The 24,419-nt window shown below is 47.2% G+C and overlaps 1 protein-coding gene across 1 annotated transcript in view; it reads left to right on the forward strand.

Annotated features, from left to right (window-relative positions):
• bchs (WD repeat and FYVE domain containing 3 bchs) overlaps window positions 1-24,131 on the forward strand; it is a 244,799-nt gene extending 220,668 nt beyond the window's left edge. The window contains exons 64-69 of the mRNA XM_070538948.1: window positions 2,530-2,821; window positions 18,229-18,407; window positions 18,922-19,132; window positions 19,574-19,685; window positions 22,181-22,378; window positions 23,035-24,131. Of these exons, the coding sequence (XP_070395049.1) occupies window positions 2,530-2,821; window positions 18,229-18,407; window positions 18,922-19,132; window positions 19,574-19,685; window positions 22,181-22,378; window positions 23,035-23,137 (1,095 nt within the window). The 3' untranslated portion in view covers window positions 23,138-24,131. The remainder of the gene's footprint in view (window positions 1-2,529; window positions 2,822-18,228; window positions 18,408-18,921; window positions 19,133-19,573; window positions 19,686-22,180; window positions 22,379-23,034) is intronic.
• Window positions 24,132-24,419: the final 288 nt, after the last annotated feature.

Genomic DNA, 24,419 nt, shown 5'->3' on the forward strand with positions numbered 1-24,419 from the left:
CTCTCAGTTGTACGAACGTCGGTTTATCGAATATTTCAGAATAACGAACTTTTTTAAAAATCCCCGGCAGTTTTCCTATAGATTCTATGCAAAAATGTTTCACTTAAACGAATTTCGGAACAGTCAATATTTAAGTTTAACGAACTCGCTCAGAGGACCAAGGCTTATTTTTACGTTAATTTACGATCAGCTATGTAACGTCGCTGGCGCTACAGCGCCCCTGGGGCAAAGCGGCGGCGCGGAAAACAAGCGGCAACGAGGCATGGCCTCCGAGATTGCCCGCACAAAACGAGCAAGCATGTAATCTCGGAGGCCATGAACAAAGTAACATCGCCGAGCCACTTTCGAGCCCTATAACTCTAGCTGAGGTTGTAGGGCACATTGGAAAGTTGTGAGACTTTGTGTCTCAACAGCAAGCTCTGCCAGAAGAAGTGTGTAAAAACATTGACTCTTTGGACAGTTTTGTTACTTCCTGTGCTTTAAAAGTACAAGTGCACAAGAAGATTACACATTCTTTTTCTAATTGAGAAAGGCAGCATTATAACTGTTATGAACCTTGTACTTGTCGATATATACAAATTCCATTTCACACATTTCAAACACTATGGATGCCATGTATTTTGCTCCATGAATTGCACTTCAAACTTTTGAATCTGTATGCCATGTCTTATGTTGGTCTAGCGGATATTCTGTTTAGTGAACTTTCAGTTAAGTGAACTATTTCCTTTGGTCCCTTGAAGTTCACTCAAGTGAGAGTTCACTGTATAGGATTCCCCAAGCATTTTCGTGGACCCTATGTATCGCTATGGTTATTGGCTCAAATCAGTTTTTTTTTTTTTTCAGTTCGTGATTGCTTATAAAGCTACCAGTCATCTACATTTACGCTATTATAATGATTAAATGTCGTAACTTCACACATTACGCTTTTTCGTGCAGATACAAGGCATTACACCTTTCGCGTAGCAGACAGATCTTGCTGTGGTGCGCGCCAAACGCTGACAGTGCCTATTAACCAGCGGGCATATGTCGGTATTTCTACGTTCCCACTGTGCTAGCATACCGAGCGCAGTTTGCAAGCAGGAGACGTTGCGTTGCAAGCCCCCACCTGTTGTGCATCCAGCTGGTGTGGGAGGCAGTCCAGCAGCTGCTAGCCTATCAGCCGTGTCTGGTTATTCTGGCCTGCAATAGATGACACTACATGCGGACATGCTTCCCCTTGCTGCCTGTTGCTGGTGCTCTAAGCAGCCTCCGCAGAGCACAGGCCACATGCTCACGTGTTCCCTTTCATAAAGGACCACCCTGTACTAGTGGATCATCTGAAATTGCTTCAGACGTGCCGGCTTCTGCGTGCCCGGTGATTACTGTCAATTTTGATGAGTGCGACAAAGCTGTTGCCGAAGTTTGGAGCGAGCTGTCAGAATTTCCGGAAGCCATTGACGAGTCAACAGTCGACGAGTTTGAGAGTGCAGATGATGGTGCCGCGACCATGGGAGAGCCTGAAAATGAAGGCTACATTGCCGACATTGTACCGAGCACAAGTGAAAATGGCCACAATGAGGAAAGCAACAATGGCCCTTTGCCTACATCCCCCGAGGTGTTTGTTGCACTCGCGCTAGTCCGGTGCTTCTGCACGAATGTGAATGGTTGTGGCCTCAACTGCTTTGACTCTTTAGACAATGTGGAGAAGTATGTGCATCACAGGCAGCGAAATTGCCCAAGCAGAAGAAAATACGGGACTGTTTCATGTTAAACTAAACTAGTTTCATCAATAAAGTGACTTTATAAATATGTGCTTTTATGACATCCAGTTCTTTAGCAGGCTTATATCGAATTATGCCGTATATCAAACTCATAGGCATTTTTTTGCAAGTTCGATATAGCCGGGTTCAACTGTAGAAGGATATCAGGTCTCCTTTAAGGCCTCTTAGATTTGTATCTTTAGTGTTCTACTAGCTATGATTTTTCATGTAGAACTTAGGCCTGGTTTTGAAAATGGGCTTTGCTTACAACATGGCTGTGATATTTCAGTCACAGAAGATATGGATGCTGGTTCATCATATTTAAATAATGCTCTGAGTTCTGATGGCTTAAGGCGTTCTAGTGCAAAACAGTTTAACTCCGCTGCATAGACCATAAATATGATATTTATGTTCTACTCGGCAGTATGAACCGACTAGCCCAGCAACATGTACTTCTGGATTACAGTTTAACCCCCATAGACATGGCAGCTTTTCAAGAACAGCCAAACATTATTGGCTGTTCTTGAATGTCATAACACAACAACCACATTAACTGAACTCACTTGTAGTTCAAACCACAAATAGTGTTTAGGTGTGTATCTGTTTCCTCTGTTCTTGTTGTTTATATTTTTGCCTTTGCTTCTCTGCTTTGGCTGTAATTCTGTTAAATATTATACACTATATCTCAAATGGATATCCTGGTGCTTGTCAAAACCAGCTCTAAAGAAGAAGCAGCCGTGACACCCTGTTTTGGAGATCTAATAGTAACACTCTGCTGGACAACTTACAGATGTGGTCTGCTGACTACGTGCAAATCCCCATAGAGGGCAAAAAGCAAGCCCAAAGCAGCACAACTGTAACACCAGCTGTTGTTGAAGAGCCCAGTGTAGCCACAACACCCGAGAAGTCTTCCTCCCCTCCACCAACACAGCCAGCCCCACAGCAGGAAACAATGGCCGAGAGGATAGTTCGCAAGCTCAGTGCAGTTGACACAGATGATGTGGACAGCTTTCGAACTCAGCACACTTCTGCTGCTGTGCTCATCAAGTGTGGCTCAGACAGCTCACTCTCAGAGGATGATGGTGAGTGTTGCAATGCACTGTTCTCTTTTCTTTTCTTTCTTTAAAGGGTAAAAAATTGTGTTTGATTTAATGGTCAGCATCATTCAACAGTTAAGAACGTCAGTTTAACCACTTTCAGAAAATGAAATGCCACGTCCTGAAACCAGTTATATACAAAAGTGGCTCCTGAAATGATGCTTGTCTGTTTCTATGGAAACTGCAATGGAACCTGCAGATCAACTCTTCTTAATAAAGCAGGTCATGAGATTCTTCATCGCGTGCACCACTGGCTGTACATTTGCATTATTGTGTGCACAGTTCTAGTCACAGAGTAGTAGTATTTCATAGCTGTTATGAGAGCATTAATGCCTGAAAAATCTATCGGAATGAACTATAGTGAGTCATAGGTTACTGTATCTTGGCTGGGCAAAGAGGCTGTACGGTCGAACTAAACTTGGTGATTTGTCGAGGTGGTCTTCAGGTAGTACTAAGCTTGGCATTGTGCTGCAATAATACATTTTTTTGCTGTGTCCTGACTGGAAATTTGAGCTTGAGTTCTGACAGCATGTCCTGTATACCAACTGGAGATGATGGTGTGTTTGGTACCTGTATCACGGCCGCTGGATAAAAAAGAAAGGTGCGGCCTGCCGCGTGCACTGAAAACGCTGTCATCTGCCGCCACGCTACCAGTCGGAGTCTCTTGTCTGGGATCGGCATAGAAAATGCACAAGGAACGCGCTTCGAACGCCGTCGCCCGTGGAAACCGATGTGTCGCGTCCCCAAGAGCTAGTGCCGTCCGGCCCATCCAAACGGCCGAGAATGCAACTACGGCTGAGACATTCGCTCCCATTGCAACCCACCTGATGTGGCAGGCCGCACCTTTTTTTTTTTTTTTTTATCCAGCGGCCATGCCTGTATAAATTATCCAGTATAGGTACTCATACAGTTTTGGTCTGATGATAAGTGGACGGGAGTTTAGAATATGGGTTTTCAGTTAGTTTGCTGTTGCTGTTGCTCAAATGCTCCGTCTGCTCCATAACTGTGCTAGCCTGCAATTATTGGTTTTCTTAATTGTCGAGCAGATCTCATATGCCAGTGTGCCTCCCCCCACCGCACCCTTTATTATGATCTTTCTTTTTCCAAGTAGACTTATTTTTTGTGTAGCTGCTATGTTTAAATACCTGTGTTTTATATACACACCATGTTGGATGCCCTCTGCTGCCGTCTGCAGCAACTGAATTTAGCATGTCAACTGGAAGGTATTCCAACTTTTCAATTACTATGAGGGCAGCTTTCCCTCACCACGTGTACATTAAACTAAACAGTAGAATTGGCTGTGCCGGTTCTGTAACTATGAAATGTGTTATTGATTTTTGAGCATGATCCACGAGGGTGATGCCGCAAACATGGCAGCCATGAACAATGTTGACACTGTGTCAGCTGGCACAAAAGTGCAACTTGGGTTGCCAACTCTCAACTAAACGGCCTTAGAGGGAGCCTCACCACTAGTATGTTCACACTCATAAGCCTTATTGACGATCAAGCGTGAGATCAGATGCATGGGCTAGACTGACAGCAGTAGTAGCTGAGTGCATATCCACGTGGAGTCCCCTCCATGCCCAAAAAGTGTTGGCAGCGTGCTTGTTTTGAAGACGAGGTCTTCTTTGCTGACTTCACTCAGGTTTTGTGTATCTGGGATCTGGGTAGGTATCTTGTAATCACTTCCAGAAAAAAACAGCCCTTTCGCGTCTCCAGAGCATCATAGCGAGTTGCAAAAGGCATCAAAATGTAGGTCTAAGCGAGAATTAGTAGAAAAGTAGGTAAAATTAATTATGTGGATGTAATTAGTGGCAGAATAGTCTAAAATTAACCCCATTGCACTATAGTCTGCACAATGTCCAGGATTGGCCCACCTGGCCTCTTGGTCAAAAGATGTGTCAACCAAGTGTCGATGGTCAAAAAAGACCAGTTCGACATAATTGCATGCGAATGTGATACAAATACCATATTTGCAGGATTCTAACGCACTCTTTCTTTTTTTTAATGAAAGGTGCTTCCAATTTGCATGCGCAATACAATTGTAAATAATTCTACTCAAAATAAAAAATGAAACCGATTCTTAAAAAAAAGCTCAATGTAAGGTAGCTAGCCACACTGCCATCGAATGGGTCGTTTGTTGAAAGTGACGGTCAGAGACCTTGCAAGCTGGGTCCATGGTGCGTGGAATGCCCTTCCGCAGATGATGGTTGTGTAAGCCTCCAGAAGTATGGCATTTTTAATGCATTAAATGGAACTGAAGATCACTTTCTGTGGTCGGTAGACAGCGAAAAGGCGGGGTCAGCAGACTCTGAGCCACTAGCCTCTAAAGTTCACTTGTGTGCATGTCTGCGTGCCTTTGTATTGTTTCGTAATATTGTTTCAACACGGTACACGTCGACTCAGGTTTCGTTACTTGATGTACGCGGTGGAATCGGCACTAAGTTATTTTTTTTTTTAATATTTGGGCGGTAATATAACTGCACATTATAATCGGCAGCGCGGTAGAATTGTGCAAATATGGTAACATAGGAAATGAGCAGATAATGAAATGAAAAAGACTGAAAGAGGCAAAATGTAGAGATAATCAACATTTAGTCATCAAATCGTTTAAACCACGTACCATGTACATCGACCTTCATTAGCGTTGGTTGACTCTTGGTTGACTGTTTCTTTTTTATGTCTGCACTTGTAGACCTTATCGGCGATCGAGCGCAAGCTCAGGTGCACAGGCTAGAGTGACAGCTGTAGTAGTGGAGTAGGCATCCACGTGCAGTCCTCTCTATGTCCAAAAAGTCTGTCTGCAGCGGCTTGGCTTGGTTGCACCGCAGTCAGCAAGCCAGCATACCAATCCCGCATGGTAACACTGATTGCACAGTTGCATCTTCATGGTGGTGCAGTGTGCATGTATGTAATTATTAATCCCATGCATCATATTGGCATGGCATAATGCCAACAGGCCACCAAAATCTGCAGCAGACCCTTTGCTCGGTCGTTGGAGGCACCCCATTTGCATTCCTTAGGCATAGGCCTGATCACGTTTTTAAAAAAAATTATGATATTTGTGTGTATGCTTATAAGAAAAGTGTTATTGTGGCCAATGTAACTTAATTATAACATGGTTTGATTGTATATAGAGGGTGTTCCAGCTAACTTTAACCAGAGTTTAAAATATTTGAATGCCACATAGCTAGTCAGAACCAAGGTAATGTTGTTTGCTGTCACTTGGAGATACTCAAATTATTTTTTTCATTCTGCCTAATGTGATAATTAGCCTTAATTAATTAATCAACTTCTCAAATATAATTATATGAAATGTGTCAAGGAGAAAATTGTAGAGCAACATGAAAAACTCCCATACAGCTTTCTGTTGCTCATTCTACATAAAAGTGTTTTTCCTAGCGTGAAAGAAGCCCACAAATGCATGCAAAATTACCGCATGACTGGCTGCTCGAGGCACTCAAGGCTGCCTCCGCCATCTTGCACACCGCATCGGTGGTTGGTTCAGAGCATGTACGAGGGTCGTTCATGTCAATCCGGGACTTTTTGTAAAATCAAGTGAAAGAACAAATGTCAAAGTGTGGAAAGTGGATTTATTTTTCCACATAACCTCCAGCTACAGTTATACACTTATCCCAGCGTTTAACGCCTGGAATGGTTCGGCATAGAAAGATTTATTATTACGACAGAACCATTGTAGGACATGATTCTTCACTTCATCATCAGTGTTGAAATGTTTTCCTCCAATTCCTTCAGGGGCCCAAACAGGTGGAAATCACTTGGTGCTAAGTCAGGACTCTAGTGGGGGTGTGGTAATATCCCCAGCCAAGTTCCTGGATTGTTTGGAATGTGCGTTGAGCGGTATGCAGTCGTGCATTGTCTTGCAAAAAGACCACGCCCTTTGTGATCAAACCCGGACGTTTCTTCCGCAAACTCTTGCACACATCACACAGAACACGGCAGTAATACTCACTATTGATAGTGACACCATGGGGTAAAAAAATCAATGCGAATAATTCCCTGTTTATCCCAGAATACACTTGCCATCACTTTACCAGCAGATGGAACTGTTCAAAATTTCTTGGGAAGTGGTGATTCCATATGCTTCCATTGCATCGATACTCTTTTATATTCTAGGGTGAAATGGTGAACCTATGTTTCGTCACATGTCATGATGCAATTCAGGAAATCCTGGCCTTCCCTTTCATAGCGTTCCTTCAGTTCTCTACAGACTTCAACTCTTCTGTGTCTGTCAAAAGCAGACAGCTGCTTTGGGACCCAGCGTGCACTCGCTTTTCGGAACTACAAATGATCATGAATTATTCTGTTCACTGTTCCTAACGACAGATTACTCACCTTTGCAATTTCATGACAGGTTATGCGACGATTGTCCACGATAAGCTGCTCTAGGCACTGAATGTTTCACAGGAATGACTACCATGGGTTGTGATCCACCACGACCGGGATCATCAGTAATAGAGATACGGCCATCTTTGAAGCGCTTGCACCATTCAAATGTCTTACTGCGACTGAGTGTCCCATCACCTTACTGAACCTGAAGTCTTCTGTGAATTTCAGCAGGTTTCATGCCCTCCTTCACTAAAAACGTCATCACAACACGCTGTTCCACGTTGACGTTCACACTGTTGTCCGCCATCTTGAATAACAGTCTATTCAGAGAGAGAGAGAGAGTAAACGTTTATTGTAACAGAGACTGTTTGGTTATGGTGGGTGGAGCCCCTCCTCCAGGGCCCCACTGGTTACTGCGGCTCGCCGGGCCTGGTCAAGGGTCGCCAGTTGGCTTCCCAATTCCACTTCCGCGAGTCGCGCCTCCCACGACCAGTTATGTAGAGTGTTGTCTAGCAGCGGCGAGGTGGCAGCCGCCGGACGTGACGCGCACTGGAATGTTATGTGTTCCAATGTCGGTGTTCCTTCGCACCACGGGCAAGTGTTGCTATATTTGTCTGGGTACATTTTGTGTAGCCTGTATAAATGTGGGAAAGTGTTTGTTTGCAGGCGGCGCCAGTCCCGTGCTTGCCTCCTGTCTAGGCCTGGGTGAGGAAGGGCTTTGGTTCGCCTACTTAGCCGTTGTAACTCGAGGATTTCTCTTGGCGCACCGGGTGTCGAGGTGTTCTCCCGGGCGGTGTGGCCCGCGGCTCGGCCTGTCATGCCTCGAGCCAAGCGGTCCGCCCGTTCGTTCCCCGCTATCCCTGTGTGTGCCGGGCACCAGGTCACGCAATGATCCATGGAGAGGTTCGTTCCTAGGATGCGGAAGACGCAGCCCGGTAAAGCCCCCCCAAGGAAGAGGCGGCAGGCGTCCTGCGAGTCTGTCAGCACGTAGGCCGATTGGCCCTTAGCTTCCGCGGCGCATATAGCAAGGGCTATGGCCACAGCTTCGGCCGTTGCAACCGATTTCGTGTGTATAGATGCTGCTACGGTTGTTCGTCCTTGGCTAGTCACGACTGCTGCAAATGTATTGAGGGCTCCTGTATTCTTGTGATACGAACTCGCGTCTGTAAAGTAAGTATCCGGGTCGCTTCGCCGCCTTAGTAAGGTGGCTGCCCGCGCGCGTCTCCGTGCCGCATGATGGACTGGGTGCATGTGACGGGGGATCGGCGCCACGTGGATCCGCTCTCGAATTTCAGATGGCAGTAGGATTGTTTCATCGCCACAATATTGTGGTGTCAGTGGATAGTTAAGTCGTTGTAAAACCGAGCGCCCCTGAGGTGTCTTGTTTAGCCGGTCACGCTGCGCCATTAGAGTGGCCGCTGCATATTCCTCGAAAGTGTTCATCATTCCTAATTCGTTCAGTCGGATCGTGCTTGTGCTTTCAGGCAGGCCGAGTGCTGCTTTACAGGCAATTCTTATGAGCTTATCCGCATGTTCGATGTCGTGACGCCGCGTGGTTTGGAATGGCAGGGCGTACGTTAGACGACTAATGACGAAGGCGTTTACTAGTTGCATGGTGTCTGCTTCGGTCATGCCTTCGCGGCTGCGTGCAACTCTGCTAATAAGCCCAGTTACGCTCCGAACAGTGCGTCTGAGATTGGAGAGCGCTATGCTAACGCTGCCCGTTTCTTGAATGCACATTCCCAGTACGCGCAGGTGGGATGCCCTCTTGATGGGCTCTCCCTCTAAGGTGAGCTGCAGATCCGGAGCCCTGGTCGCTTGGGTATGTCTAGGTCTAATATGAATATACTCCGATTTCGCTGGAGCACGCCTCATGCCTGCTCGCCTCATATAGCTTTCAATGGTGTTGATGGCCTGTTGAAGCGTGTCTTGTCGGTTTCCGTAGGACCCTTTGCAGGCCCAGAGTGTAATGTCGTCTGCATATATGGCGCAGCCAAGGTCCCGGTTCTTCTGTAAGTCCAGGGCCATTCTACGTAAGCCGACGTTAAAAAGAAGTGGTGACAATATGGATCCTTGAGGAGTGCCCTTATCTGGTAGGCGATACAGAGCAGAACGTGCTGAACCCAGTCCTATTTTCGCGGAGCGGCTGCTCAGGAAGTCTTGAACGTAATGAAATACCCTTTCTCCACACCCGACATCTCGCAGTCCGTCTAGTATTGTAGTGTGTGAGATGTTATCAAATGCCTTATGGACGTCGAGTGCTAGCAGGATTCTGTCCATGCTGCCCGGAGGAGGATCGAGCACCTCATCTCTTAATAGAAGAAAGACGTCCTGTGCACAGATTCGCCTGCGGAAACCGAACATGGATTCAGGGAAGAGTGAGTTTCGTTCGATGTGGGCTTCGAGTCGGGTTAGAATTACTCGTTCAAAGAGCTTGCCCATGCAAGACGTGAGCGATATGGGCCTGAGATGGTTGAGCTCGCGCGGCTTGCCCGGTTTTGGTATAAGCACGATGTCTGCCTGCTTCCATTCTCGCGGTAGTCTCCCATCCGGTCGCCAGACCTGTTCATTGAAGAAGTCGACTAAGTGCTGTAGGGCTACGTCACTAAGGTTGCGCAGCATTGCGTTAGTGATTTGGTCGGGTCCAGGAGCCGTGTTCTTCTTGAAGGTTTGTGCTGCTGCGTAGAGCTCCGAGAAGGTGATGGGGGCGTCCAAGCTCGAGTTATCCTGTCCTTGGTATTCTCTCATAACGCTTGAAGATGTCTGGGCAGCGCCGGTGTAGGTGCGTTTTAGGTGCTCGAGTAGTTCTTGTTCTGAGCCCTTGTATTCTCCTAACAGCCGCCGCATGACGTTAGACGTCTCGGTGCGCGTGCTAGTTGGGTCTAACATGCACCGAAGAATGGCCCAGGTCTTCTTGGTGCTGAGGGTGCCTCTGAGAGAGTCGCAGAAGCTGCGCCAATTTTGATTATTCAGCTCCTGCGCATAGGTGTTAGCTTCGTTTGCCAGCAGGGCTATTCGGCGCCTAAGTTTGCGATTACGCCGCTGCCGCTTCCAGCGTTTGGTGAGGCTTCTGTGGGCCTCCCAGAGGTGGGCGAGGTGGCTGTCTACTGCTGGTGCTTCCGTTGTGGTCTTGATCTCTCTCGTGGTGGCAGCATGGGCCTCCTTGAGGAAAGCTGTCCAACCTGCGGCCGTGGCTGGAAATGAGGATGCAGCCTGGTGTCGTTCTCTGTACCTTTTCCAATCAGGGAGCCTGGCGACCCCTAGAGGCTGTCGAACTTTAGCTGTGTTAACAGTGACACACAATAGATAGTGATCACTACCTAGCGTTTCGTCCAGGTTACACCAGGTGACCCCCGTCTCGTTGTTGACAAACGTGAGGTCTGGCGTGGTGTCCCGGGCAACGCTGTTTCCCATCCTTGTAGGAGTGCCTGGCTGCGTAATCAGTACAAGTTCGTGGGACTGAGTTTCTCGGAGTAGATTGAAGCCCTTGGCGGTGTCGCGTTGATAACCCCATGCGGAGTGCCAAGCGTTAAAGTCTCCGAGAAAGATTAGTCGGTCTTTCGTTGAGAGCAAGGTAGATACGTGACTTAAAATTAATGAAAAATCGGCCCTCTTATCCCTAGGTGGGCTATATACGTTGGTTATCAGGCACTTTGGACGACCCTTCTTAACTGGCCAAATGGTGAGTATTTAGTGGTGGATTTCTACGCCAGGTGCTATGGCGACAGTGATTGTGAGGTCCTTGCGGGCCAATGCTGCCACTTCAGGGTAGTTCGAATCGCTGTAAAAACGGTAGCCCCCAATAGGTATCCGCATTTTCCCCACTTCCTGAAGACAAATAATGTCAGGTGGGACGAGCGCCGCCTTGATATATTGTGTAAGTGCAGCATGTTTGTTATGTAGTGATCGGCAGTTCCACTGCCAAATTACGAGATTCTCTTGGCGTGTAGGTGTGGAGTTAGCCAGAGTATGGGCTCTCGAAATGTTCTGTGTCTGTGGTTACGGTGACCTTTGGATCTCGGTTCTCCGGGCTTAGGCTGCTACGACGTTTTCGCGTTTTTTTGGCTCCTTTGAGCGAGTTGTCGACATACCGTTTAAGATTGTGAAGCTCTGCAAAAAATAATTGCATTTGTGCGCACATATTGTCTAGTTTCCCTTCCAGATGAGTGATGGGTGTAGGCATCTGTGATATAGGCTGCGTTTGTGATAGTGGTTTGGTCTGTGTTGGGTTCGTCTGTGTGTTGGACAGTTGTGCGGGTGCGTTTGTCTTATGGGTTCCTCCGCGCGTCATCATGCTTGCCATTTGTCGTTTAAGTGTTTCAAGTTCAGTTTTCATGCTATCCAAGCTTGCCTTAAGTTGTCTGTTTTCGGCAACTATTTTCTTGTATTCCTCGTTTTGTGTGATAGGTTTGGTTGTGGAGGACGCGACCGCTGCCCAGCTTACCTGTGGATTTGACAGAACGCCGGCCGCCTTCGGTGCTTCTCTGGATGATCGTCGCGTCTGTCTTGCTTCTCCTCCCTGGACGCGCTCTCGTGCTCGAGAGCGGGATCTGCTCCGGTGAGGTGACGCTGATCTGGACCGAGCGTTCAGTCGGTGTGGAGATGGCGATCTCGTCCTTCCCTGTCGGTCGCGTTGGTCGCTCCTATGGCCGTTTGTGTAGTCCGATTCCTCATCCTCTGAGGCGAACCAGCGAGGTGTTTTCTGCCCTTCATTGCACTTGTCAGTGCTCTTTCTGACTTGAGGTTTTTTCGGTTGCTTGAGGCGTCGTTGGCAGCTGCGGTCCCCGGTGACGTGGGCACCCTCACACGAGGCACACGTTGGCTCACACGGGTGTCCGTCCACTGGGTTTCTGAGTCCACAAATTCGGCACACTCGCAGGTCCGGCTGTGGACAGACGTCTGTCCGATGCCCTTTTCCATGGCATGTTTTGCACACCTGAACAGTAGCACGGTAAGGATGACACAGGAGTTCGCCTCCATTGTAGTACACCACCCGAGGTAGTGACGGGCCACAGAAAGTAAGGGCGGCACTCTTTGTTTCTCCGATCATTCTTGCTTGGATAAGTTCGACGCCTTGAGTCCGTATACGTATGTTTGCTATGATGGTCTCCGGTGGCGTTCGGGGTGGAAGTCCGTGTATAACTCCTCGGATAGCTTCCTCTCCGGTGGCAGCGTATACGTTAACGTCATGCGAACGTCCGTTGATAGTGAGGGAGTGGACTCGGCGTGCCTGCTCCGCGACCTCCTGACTCGATGTCGAAAGTATGGCGATATTGGAGCCGGGCTTTATACGGAGCAAAAATTGCTCACCTCGTATTTGGTAGTCGCAGGCCATGACGATCGCTTCGGCGAGGGCCGGCGTGCTGATAGTCTTCAAAGGCAGTCCCTGGTGTGGTCGGATAACTATCTTGAAGTCATCCTTAGGAAGAGGAGGAAGTTTGGGTATGCCTCTTCGTCGTTTCCTTAGTTTCGCCGGGTTAGTGCTGCCCGTTGAGTCCGTTTGTCGCTTGCGCTCTCGAGCCTGCTGCTTCTTTTGCCGTAGTGTCAGGACTGTCTGCCAGTCGTCGTCCGTCCGCTGGCGTTCCCCGGCGTTGTGGCGAGCGGAGCCTGTTATGCCGTCTTCTGTTCTGTCTACATTTGTTGCATCCATGTTTTCTGCTGGTGTTGTCTCACCTTGCATTCTCGTCGTCGTCTGAAGTTCGCTAAGCGTTCCCGTAGCCATGCCCAGGCAGAACGGTTGCTGCCGTTCGCGTTCCTCACGCGTCGGAGCAGCACCGGCTGCTGCGCTGAGCTGGCGTCGGGTTACCAACGCTGCCCCGTAGTCCGGCTTTGTAGGATCGCTGGACTTCACGAGCGTCACCGAGGGCCAAGTGGGTAGCACACCCGTGTTCCTTGTATCCTCACGAGTCGACTGGTATCTTGGTACCGTGGGTGGATGCACTAGTCTACCAAAAAACACATCGAAACGCAGAGCGCGATGCAAGCAGTACTGCGCTGCTCGGCGCCCCCTTGCGGCCGTCTATTCAGAAGCACAGGAAATGAGCGCCGTCTACCGGTAACAGAACACAGGTGCCAGTTTCTACTGGATACAAAACCTCCATCCTAGGCGACCATTTAAACTTGAAAAAAAAAAGAAAGTCTCGGATTGAGTTAGACGACCCTCGTATACACATGACAGGAGCGTGGCCAATAGGAAAGTCAACGCAAGAAACTCGTTTGGACCTTTCCACCGCATCACATTTGCACAATACCCTCTGGAGCTCCCTGGGTGTCACCACATTAGCCTCTTTACAGCTGCAATTATCTGTGACCCTCCTCAAAAGCATTCCAGCAACTGCAGCACTTACCTTTCTACTAACGTGCAAGTCCAGATGGGACATAGATATAACTGCAGAGAGGAGGGGGAAAGTAGGCAGAGAATGGGTAGAACTGACACAGTTGTGAAATGAGGGAATAGCAGCCTGGTCCCTCTCGCAGTTCCCATACAGAGGGAGAGGGGGAAAGGGGCAAAAGATGAATTGAGAAGGCAAGGAAACAGTGGTTGCAAGCAAACTGAAGGTACGGTATGGTATGCTTCTGCTATTTCTGAAAAATAAACACCATGCAAATTTGTCAAGCGGACAACTGATGCAGGGTGTGCAGCCACAAAGTCACATTAAAACACCATAGGGGTTGAGGCGACACTACAGAAGCAGTCGCACGTCATTACAACACTTCTATGCTCGCCGTAGCAGCTTGACAGCTATGGCATTGCTCGAGGTTGCGGGTTTGATCCTGACCATGGCAGCCGTATTTCGACGGGAGCAATATACAAAAATGCTAGTGCACATATATTTAGATGCACATTAAAGAACACCGGGGTGTCAAAATTAATCCGGAATCTGCCACTATGGCATGTCTCATTATCCAATTGTGGTTTTGGCACGTACAGCCACATAATTCAATCAAAGCTTAATGTTTCTGCCACGATGTGATGTGCCATGTGAGGCAATGATAATGCTTAACCCTCTCAGAGATTATGAACAATGTTGCACAACAACGCGTCAACCAAGCGCGTCTCCCTGTGTGTTCTGTGTTACTATGCAGACAAACAGCAGTGCTGCATGCAAGGTAATGTTTAATATCAACTCACCACTCTCGTATTGGACTAAACACTGAAGAAATTATACATTTGCCGTCCACATCACTGCTAACTATCTCGTATCGGACTAAACACTGAAGAAATTATACATTTGCCGTCCACATCACTGCTAACTATGGTCAATCAAAGCAAACAGCATAGAAAGTTTCGCTTACATCGATTCCCACAGTGTGTGGGATCCACATATTATTTTTTGCTGACATCTTTTTTGTTGTAAGAAGGACGGGGGATCGCCGTACTGGTTAGCAACAAGCTGACCCACATCACTCACGACCTTAAGATGACTGCAACTAAAGTTGAATACATGATGATAGAGATCATCCCTAGCCCAACGAACCGCCAAAGTATATTCATCCTGAATGTCTACAGTAGTCCCAAAGCTCAACGACAGCGCTTCAAAGCCCTAATCACCAAGGCCACGCAACTAGCGCGCGACTCCCCTTTGATCATAGCTGGTGACTTCAACGCGCCGTACCACACCTGGGGCTACCCATATAACACTAAAAAGGGGGAGGACCTCTGGCGTGAGGCTCTAAACCTAAACTTGATGCTAGTCACGGACCCAGCGTTCCCCACCAGATGCGGAACATCGTCGAGCCGTGACACGACACCGGATCTCACCTTTGTCAGGAGCATTGCAGCGGTCAAGTGGACAAACCTCGGGGTAGACTTTGGTAGCGACCATTATATCTTGGCCACGCACCTCCAAGTCGACCAGAAGAGACAGCGCATGTTCCAGTACACAGACTGGGACAAATTTCGCAAAATAAGGGAAGAGCGAATGGAGAGTGAGGACAAGCCTAGCCTCGAACAATGGGTTGCACAGGTTAGACACGACATCAAAGCTACCACCAAAGAGGTTTGTACCGACCTCCCGGTGGAAAAGATGGACAGCCGTCTCGCTCACCTATTGGAGGCCAAGCAATCCCTCCTCGCCAGGTGGAAAGGACAACGGCTCAACCGCAGGCTCAGAAAAAGGATATCGGAAATCAACAGAACTATAGAGGAACACTGCAGGGCGCTCTGTAAACAGCAATGGGATGAGGTGTGCAACTCGATCGACGGGCAGATGCGCAACGGTGGCACCTGGAACCTCCTAAAGCATCTCCTCGACGAGACGAACACTAGAACCAACCAACGCAACACACTGGCGCGCACCCTACACACAGCCAAGCGAGAATATTCGAGCAAGGAAATTTTATCGAAACTCGTACAGAAGTACCTATCAGTCGCATCGTGCCCTACACCACCTTCCCCTGACTACGGAGGCTCCGAGAACCCTGAGCTCGACGCAGAATTCGGGATTGAGGAGATCAGGCAGGCGCTCCACGCCCTCAACGGCAGATCGGCTCCGGGTCCGGACAAGATCACAAACAAAGCTCTACGGAATCTGGACGAGAAGTCCATCGAATACCTAACGGACATCATTAACCAAGCGTGGAGCAGTGGTAAAGTCCCGGAAATGTGGAAATCTGCCAACACCATTCTCATCCCCAAGCCAGGCAAGCCGCCTAGCCTCGATAACCTCCGCCCAATTTCGCTCACATCGTGCGTGGGGAAAGTTGCTGAGCACGCAATCCTAAACAGGCTTTCACGCTACCTGGAGGACCACGACATTTATCCACACAACATGATCGGCTTCAGGGTCGGACTTTCGACGCAGGACGCGATGAAGCTCATCAAGCATCACATTATTGACTGTAATACGCGGGACACGAGAGCCATACTAGGTCTAGATCTGGAAAAGGCATTTGATAACATTCTTCACTCGTGCGTTTTAAACACAATCTCGAGCCTAAACCTGGGGAAGCACTTCCATTCCTACACGAGATCTTTCCTGTCAGACAGAGAAGCCACCCTTAAGATCGGGGACCTGACTTCAGACATGATTAAGCTGGGGTCTAAAGGGACACCACAAGGGTCAGTCATATCCCCAACCCTCTTTAACCTAGTCATGATCGGTCTATCCCGGACACTCTCTGCTATTGACGGTATCAGTCATACCATATACGCAGACGACGTTACCATCTGGTGTACGGGAGGTAGTGACGGACAGGTAGAGACGGCCCTGCAAGAGGCGGTTGATGCTACCGAGAGATACCTTGAGTCCACGGGCCTTCGGTGCTCACCGCACAAGTCGGAACTGCTACTTTATCGACCCAAGCGCAGAGGCCCGAAACCAAAGGGATGGAAGCCACTCGCCGAATGCGACATAAAACTGCGCACAAAAGACGGAGGCTATATTCCGAGGGTGGATGCTATCCGGATTCTCGGCATGATGGTAGAGTCGAGTGGTTCAAACAACCAGACAGTGCTGCGGCTCACTAAGAAGACGGACAATGCCATCAGACTAATCAGAAGAGTGGCTAATCGGCAGCAAGGCCTCGGAGAAGATAACCTCGTGAGATTGGTACATGCGTTCGTAATGTGTCATTTCACTTACGTCGCGGCCATGCACAACTGGCAAAGATCGGAAAGGGATAAGCTCAATGCATTAATCAGGAAGGCAATCAAGAGAGCTCTCGGCCTCCCCATATACACTCCCACGGAACGCTTACTTCAACTTGGCATGCATAACACGCTAGAGGAAATAGCGGAAGCACAGGAGAGGGCCCAGTTCATCAGGCTATCTACCACACAAGCTGGAAGGCACATCTTACAGGAGCTGGGCGTTCCTTCCAGAGTAATCAAAACAAAGTTCTGCAGCATCCCTCGAGAGCAGCGGGACCGCATCACTGTCGCGCCTATCCCACGAAACGTCCATCCAGAACACAACGTGGGAAGACGTCGGGCGCGCGCGAAGGCTCTCCTGGAAAAGGCTCGTGAACGGGCTTCGCAGAACAGTTTCGTAGACGCAGCGCGCTACGCCGACGGACAGGCCTTCGCTGTAGTTAGCGTAAATCATGAAAGCCAAATAACGAACGCAATCTCGATTCGGACGACGTCCTCTGAAATCGCAGAGCAGGCTGCAATAGCGATGGCCTTATTGGACAACAAGAGGACATCAATCTACAGTGACTCCATATCAGCTGTTAGGGCATTTGCCAAAGGAACCATCTCCGAGCTGGCCTTAGGGATATTACGAAGCAAAGAAATCAAGCCACACACACTGATCTGGTTTCCAGCTCACATGGGACAGATCGAGGGTGCCCCGCCCAACCTCAACGAGTCGGCACACGGAGCTGCGCGAGGGATCATCAACCGCATAGCTACCGGGCAGCGTGACGCCGGGGGTACTGACAATCGGGACTCTCCTTCCTCGTACACCGAAATTATCAAGCACTTTTACTTGGCTCGGAGGATCTACCCCCTCCCACATTGCAAACTCAATAGACCTCAGGCTTTGACACTAAGGCTTCTACAGACGGGGGCATACCCAAACCCCCTACTACTTCACAAGATGTACCCCGAAATTCAGACGACAAATGCATGCGCACTATGCAATGACTTGGCGAACTTACCTCACATGCTCTGGCGATGCCCCGCGTTACGCAGTGATGAAAGTAACACTTCTTCACGCTGGGATGCTGTCCTACACAGCCCCAACCTCGAAGAACAGTTATGGGCTGTCCAACGGGCCCGCGACGCAGCGGAGAGGCTCGGCCTCTCTGTCCCGACGTGGGAGCGGCCCGCTGCGCGCTAGGGCGCGCCCTAAAGGACCATAATAAAGTTTTTCATCCATCCATCCATCCATCTTTTTGTTGTGATTTATAAAACCTCATATAGTCAAGAAACACTTTTCTTTGACTGCAACCGAGAGTTAGTAGGATGTGTAACAGCACTTGATTAGTAACATGTTTGTTGGTCATTGCTTAAATAAGCATTGAAAAGGTGTTTATGCTGGTTGTTTTTCTTCTGTCTCATTGATGTGTGAAAAGAAGCTTGTGCTTCACTTTTCCAGACTCTGTCAAGAGCTATGGCCGAGGGGCTACCTCCCCACTCTCTGGTAGCAGTGGTGAGAGTGGCTGGAGGCGCTCCTCCCAGGACCGCCGGCCTTCCTTACTGCAGCATTCCAAGACTGTGGTGGGCCTTATCAGCACCCAGCAGCAGTCTAAGGCAGCTGCTGAAGCTGAGACTCAGGTGATGCCATTGCACTTGTTGGATCAGCAACCTGTCGAAGGGAAGAAGCATTTTCACAGCAGCACTGTAGAAGCAGTATTCGGTCTCGTCTTTTTTTTTTTTTTAGACACCATTATCAGCATGGTACGAATATGTAGCCAGTGTTTAATTTTTGGCTGTTGATATTAATGGTAGAAGTTGACAACCCATAACTAGGGTGCACTTATTGTGTTTGCATGGGATGCTCTTTTATTTATGTTTTTTTTATGATTTAAACAAAGGTAGTGATACTTTGGAAGAGTAGGGGGGGGGGGGGAGTCAAAGGCAGTTATGGGTAATACCTGATATTGTTCTGCTTTAGTTATGCATACAGTGTCTGGCATTGGAGGTTTGCTGGGCTGGATTTTTTTATTATTTCAGTCTGTGCTCCTAAGTTGCTTGGGAAGCAGTGAAAGTAACATGACTGGTTAATGAAGCTGTTCACATCTTAACAATGCATACCTTGACATCGAGTCTCCCATTATGAATTCTATAGGTAACCAAGTCAACTTTGACCATTCCTGAGGATACAAGGAGCACCGGTGGATGCACAGCTGAAGATTCCAAAGGGGCTGCACTTCGCATCAGCAAGTCGGAGAACTCACTGACTGATACCTTTGTGATGATTAATGAGACGGATACACTTGATGCAAACAAGAGCATTGACGTCCGCAAGCTTAGGCGGAGAAGGAACATACTGAGAGAAGGTGAGTAGCATCAGGCTGGTTAAGGTAGTTAGTGATACAGTTTGACAAAGAAAAAAAAGAAAAAAAACATTTAAGAGGTAGTGCTTCTTGCATTCTGCTAGCTTGCAGCGAAGGTGTGACTGTATGCCAAACACAGTTGACTGGACCAAGCCACTTGGAAGGATGCAGTCCCTTTTTCTTTTTTCTTTTTTTTTTGCATTACAGTTATAGGGTTGCTAATCTGCTTGCAGATAAGTTATAAAAATTTTGGCATATATTGTTTCATGGTGGTGTTATGTAGAAATGTCTTGCTATATTTTGGAACTCGCTAGTATAACAATATTAATTTGCATTGTCCTCCTTGCTGCAGATGTGCTTGGAATGACTGTGACCTGTTCGTGAAAAGTATTCTTTCAACATGTCCCATATTTGACTCTGGTTTTCTTCTTCTTTTTTTTTTAGGTTTCAAGTGGTCATGCCAACTTGTGTTTCGAAGTAAACTGACCATGCACACTGCATTTGACAGAAAGGACAACAATGAGCCCGCAGCCGTCACTGCTTTGGCTGTGTCTAAGTAAGTCACTGTGGCGCTAAATTATTATGCCAGAATTGATTCACCTTGTGAAAAAATTCAGCTTTGGAGTTAGGGTTTGGTATCGCCATTACTGCATTCCATTGGAACAAGCTCTTGGCACTCTTGCATATTAGCAGTGGTCCACTGGTTCCATGGGTTGAATGAAGCCACCAGAAGTATCAGCAGTCTTGCTCCTTTTTGTGTTTCATAAAATGAGGATGGCATTACACTTTCTCATGGAAAGTAGGCTAGTGACTGTGTATATAAGTGGCAGTGAGTGAGAGGGTTTGAGAGGTTAATCACGTGCGAGACGCTCCTCTCCAGCCTTGCTCAAACTTGCATGGGAGAGGGTCACCACCTTTCTTGCAGCCATGACAGCTCACATATTGAGCCAGGTGCAATAATGCCTACAGGTCTGATGACAAAAATAAAGTTCTCATTCATCAGTCTTCTTTAGGACTGACATATTGAGAACAAGCAAAAACCTGCTTGCCATATGTCCCTTTGCACACTTATGCACAAGTGTACACTCTCTGTGCGAAAGTATTCACCCAGTGTCAGTACACTACTTCACTGAGCTACTAGTGAGGTAGCTTGCATGTTCTGTAAGTTGCAGAGCCTGCCTTTCTGTAGTATGGAAGTGCAAGGCACTTATAGAAAAGAACCAGATTAATTTAGACTGCTTCTCTGGCCAGCAATCATTTGGAGGCAGGCTGAATGGCCATGAAAGTGTTTGCCAAGAAAGTTCACTGACATTCCCTTTGTCTGTCTCTCTCCCTCCTTTCTTCTTTTTCTCAGCAAATTTATATCCTGTTTTCTTGCTTGATGGAGGACTGCTATCACACTCAAGTGTCAATGTTTCCTGCACTGGACTATATAGTGAGGAGGAAGCTTGCAAATCGAAAAATTTCCTTTCAAATTTCTTTACTGCATCTTGAGTAAAGATGAGAGTCATCTTTTAAATAAGCTTGTAATTGCAAAAAAAAAAGAACTGAATTTTAGTTTTCAGTTGCTTTACTCTTTCCCTTACCATAGGAAATGTGCAAATTTACAGTGGTCCCGTACCCTGTTCACTTCAAGGTACATTAGTTGCAACACATTGGGTGTTTCACATAACTTGAACCAAGCTTTAAATAAAAAAAAAAAGCTGATACATCTTAGGCAAATGAGACCAACGGCATATGTTTCGTAATCAACTCGAGTTAGAGTATATTTAAGTGTGGTTAGTTGCCTAATTAGCTAAGTTCAATTATGCAAATTTATATATAGTCGTTTTAGGGCATAACTTTGTTTTAAAAAGTTGCAGAGTATCCCCAGTAAAGTTGTTTCCATGACATATACCTTTTACGTGAGTCTTTTTTTCTACGCTTTCAAGAAAGCCCGTGAAATATGAAAAATATGGCATCATTGTATGCTTGCACATCTGATTTGCAATGCTCCCATGAGTTTTTCTTTCAAGGAACAATTGCTGCATGTCCATAGTAAAAGTAAACGATTGACCCTGGCATCCAGGCAGCTGCATCAGCACCATATTTTATGAAGATGAACATTTGCTGCAGTACAAAGTGGTAAGTGTTAGGCAGACACTGAAAGCCAACCAAAACACATCCGTAGACTTGTTTTACAATGGACGTGCAGGCTTCGTTCTTTGGAATCGCGGTTGCAAGCACTGCAAATCAGACATACAAGCACACAGTGACATCATATCTTTCATATTTTGCAGGCTTTTTTGAGAGCCCAGGAAAAAGAACCATATAAGATATAATATTTTACATGGAAGGGGCAGGTGAGCACGTTGTAATGTGATCAAACACGCGCTGAGTGCTCCTTCCTGCTCCTGTTAAGCTGGATGGGAAAGGAGGGTGCACACCGCTCTATTTGCTCCAGTTCGGTCTCTGCTTTTCTCGTCATTTTTACGGCGCACGACATTACAGTAGCTAGCAGCATCAAATCTTCGCCTTCAGCCCGGGTTTGTCTGAAAAATGGTCCATGGAAAAGAGAAATTTTGTTCTAAATAACCATTGCACGGTTTTTTGGAGATAGAATTCACAGGAATGTCTATCTAGTCGAATACGTAGGACTTTGCCGGGACCTACAGAGCAGTTCAAATTATCTGGTAATTCAAATTAAGATATTTCAAATTATTGGCATTTCACTGTAAAATTATTGGCTTGTGATGCTTATGTAGGACACTATTGATATGCAGTATCTGATTGAGCACCATACTTTCTTTAGCATTCTGGTCAACCCTTTCCATGCCGCAGGAAATCACAAAAGGTGTACGAAATTTCCCAGAGATTTCCCAAAACATGGCCTGATGACTACACTCGTCATCGGCTATTTTGGTGCAAGTTCCTGTGATGCTCATTAGTGGTAGAAAAAGGGTTAGAACCCACGGCATTTGTTGGAGCCATTGAGCAACTATTTCACATTCCTATTTTCTGGAAGTAGCAAGCACATTCGCCGTGGCCTCAGCCTAGCATGTTTGTATTCAGGGATCACAAGACGGTGTACGTGGGTGATGCAAGGGGGCGAGTGTTCACCTGGAGCGTGACTGAGCATCCCGGCCGAGCCATGGCTGATCACTGGGTGCGAGACGAAGGTGGGGACAGCTGCCTGTCGTGCGGGGTGCGGTTCTCCTTTGCCGAGAGGCGCCACCACTGCCGCAACTGTGGCCAGCTCTTTTGCTCCAGGTCAGCCAGCCAACAGCACAGCATGTCTCATTCTGAACTTGTGCACCTAGTTGCTAAACTAAGCCACCCTAGCCCTGTCTGCTTTCTGGAACTGAGTTTGTGTACAACCTGACAATGCTGTTTGTTGTTTTTGATTACTAATTCAGTCAAAGCTTCGTATCGGCTTCTTCCGGAAGTACATAATTATTATTGAAATTCAAAAGCATATTTTCGCTTACTGCAGCCTGTTTATTAAACTGCGTCAATAAATATTCACACTAACAGTAGAAGAAGCACACTGATCCAACTACCCTTCTTGATTGATGTCAATTATTGGAAAATAGCAGCCACCTATAGGAATCTGCAATATTATGAATTAAAGCATCCAGAAAAGAGTGAGGCGCAGACTTCTGTTGAAAAGAGAACGTTGGAGAGAAAGGTGACTTCGCGCTCCACTTGCAAGATCCACATGCCGCACACGACTGCAAAATTTGGCTGTGATGTTCACAGCAGCGTATGCTATGCACGCACTGTGTTTTTTCACCAAGCCCGAAGGGTGGTTCAGGGTCCCTTTAAGCCACAATTGCCTAAATGTCTCAATTAGTGATGCTCTGGCTTTCTTTCCTCATGTGCTTTTATCTTCACCGTTTGCATTGGTCTACTTCTGTTAAATGCAGGTGCAGTCGCTTTGAATCGGAGATCAGCCGCCTGAGGATACTCAAGCCAGTGCGCGTCTGCCAAACCTGCTTCAACTCATTGAAGCCCCCTGGGGAAACCTAGGGGCAGGACGCAGCCTTTTCTAGTCAGACATATCCCTGGACATTCCATAGCTGCTGTAAAGACTCTGTGGGCTCCTGTTCCCCCCCCTCCCCCGATGGTGTGCTGTATATAGCGTGCATGTAAATATTGTCCTGTGCCGAGTGGTTTTTAAGTGCGTACATTAGTGGCGGGTCCATCCCACTGTGCCGCCATGTAGCCACGCTTCACAGGTGTCTAAATGAAGAAAAAGAAAAAAATAGCACCAGTCAGATGACCATAGTTGCTAGGCTTCTTGTCACTACCATGTGTTATAGCAGGTTGTGTACCACCAAAGTATATATTATATATAAATATATATAAAATCCCAGAGTACTCTATGAGCTGAGCAATACATTTAACTGCTATTTCTTGACCTTTAGATGCCCAGGTTGTATTTTATTAGTTGGCAGGCTGATGTGCATGGCTGTCCTTGTGCTGTGTTCTGAAATAGTGCCTACTCTCTCTGCTAGTGCTTCTTGAGTGTTGTCTGCAATGTTTTCACTGCTAAGCATTGCAATGGAATGCACTCTGAAGCATTGAAGTAAAGAAGCAGTTACGAAATGTTGCAGGGTCACAACTGTGTTTGTTAAAAGATTGTTGGTGGGCAATTAATCCCACATCATCAAGGATGCAGCTTGTGCAAACTGTGAAATTGAGGGCAAGCACTGTTTCAGTATATGCCGTGGTCCTGCACACATGCCATTCATATGTCGCTTGGCAACCAGTGCACGGAATGGGTGTCAATTACCAGCATGTCGGCCTCTGAGACGCTTTTTTTTAACTGACTGTCGTCAACTGTTAGTCATGATACAACCCATAGCACACAAGAGTTGTTTTTATTAATCTTGTTCTTTAATTGAAAGGAAGGAGTGCATGGCATGACAGGTCAACCCTGTGATTCAGTTCTTACGTATGTGCCTGTAGGCTGTGGATGGGCAAGTTGATTGTTATTAAAGTGCAGCTATGTTTTAAGACACTGGTGATCATGTCTTATTCAAAACTTGATATTGACTGACTTCGTCACTGCTAGATAAACAATGGTGCAGAAATGAAAGGGAACCTGCAACACCTATTGAGCTTGGTAAGTGGAATAAATCTACCCAGCTATAGACAGTGCCATCATGAACACAAGCCAAAAGTTATTCATGTACTATACTTGTGAAATGGAATGTGTCAATTTAGGACTAACTAATGTGTATACTTTCGTTTCCGCCATCTCCAGTTCGTGTGACATAATTTTGCGTAATTTTGGCTCATGCGCTTA

Source organism: Dermacentor albipictus, chromosome 1 (genome assembly GCF_038994185.2).
Source record: "Dermacentor albipictus isolate Rhodes 1998 colony chromosome 1, USDA_Dalb.pri_finalv2, whole genome shotgun sequence".
In the NCBI taxonomy this organism is placed as follows: domain Eukaryota; kingdom Metazoa; phylum Arthropoda; class Arachnida; order Ixodida; family Ixodidae; genus Dermacentor; species Dermacentor albipictus.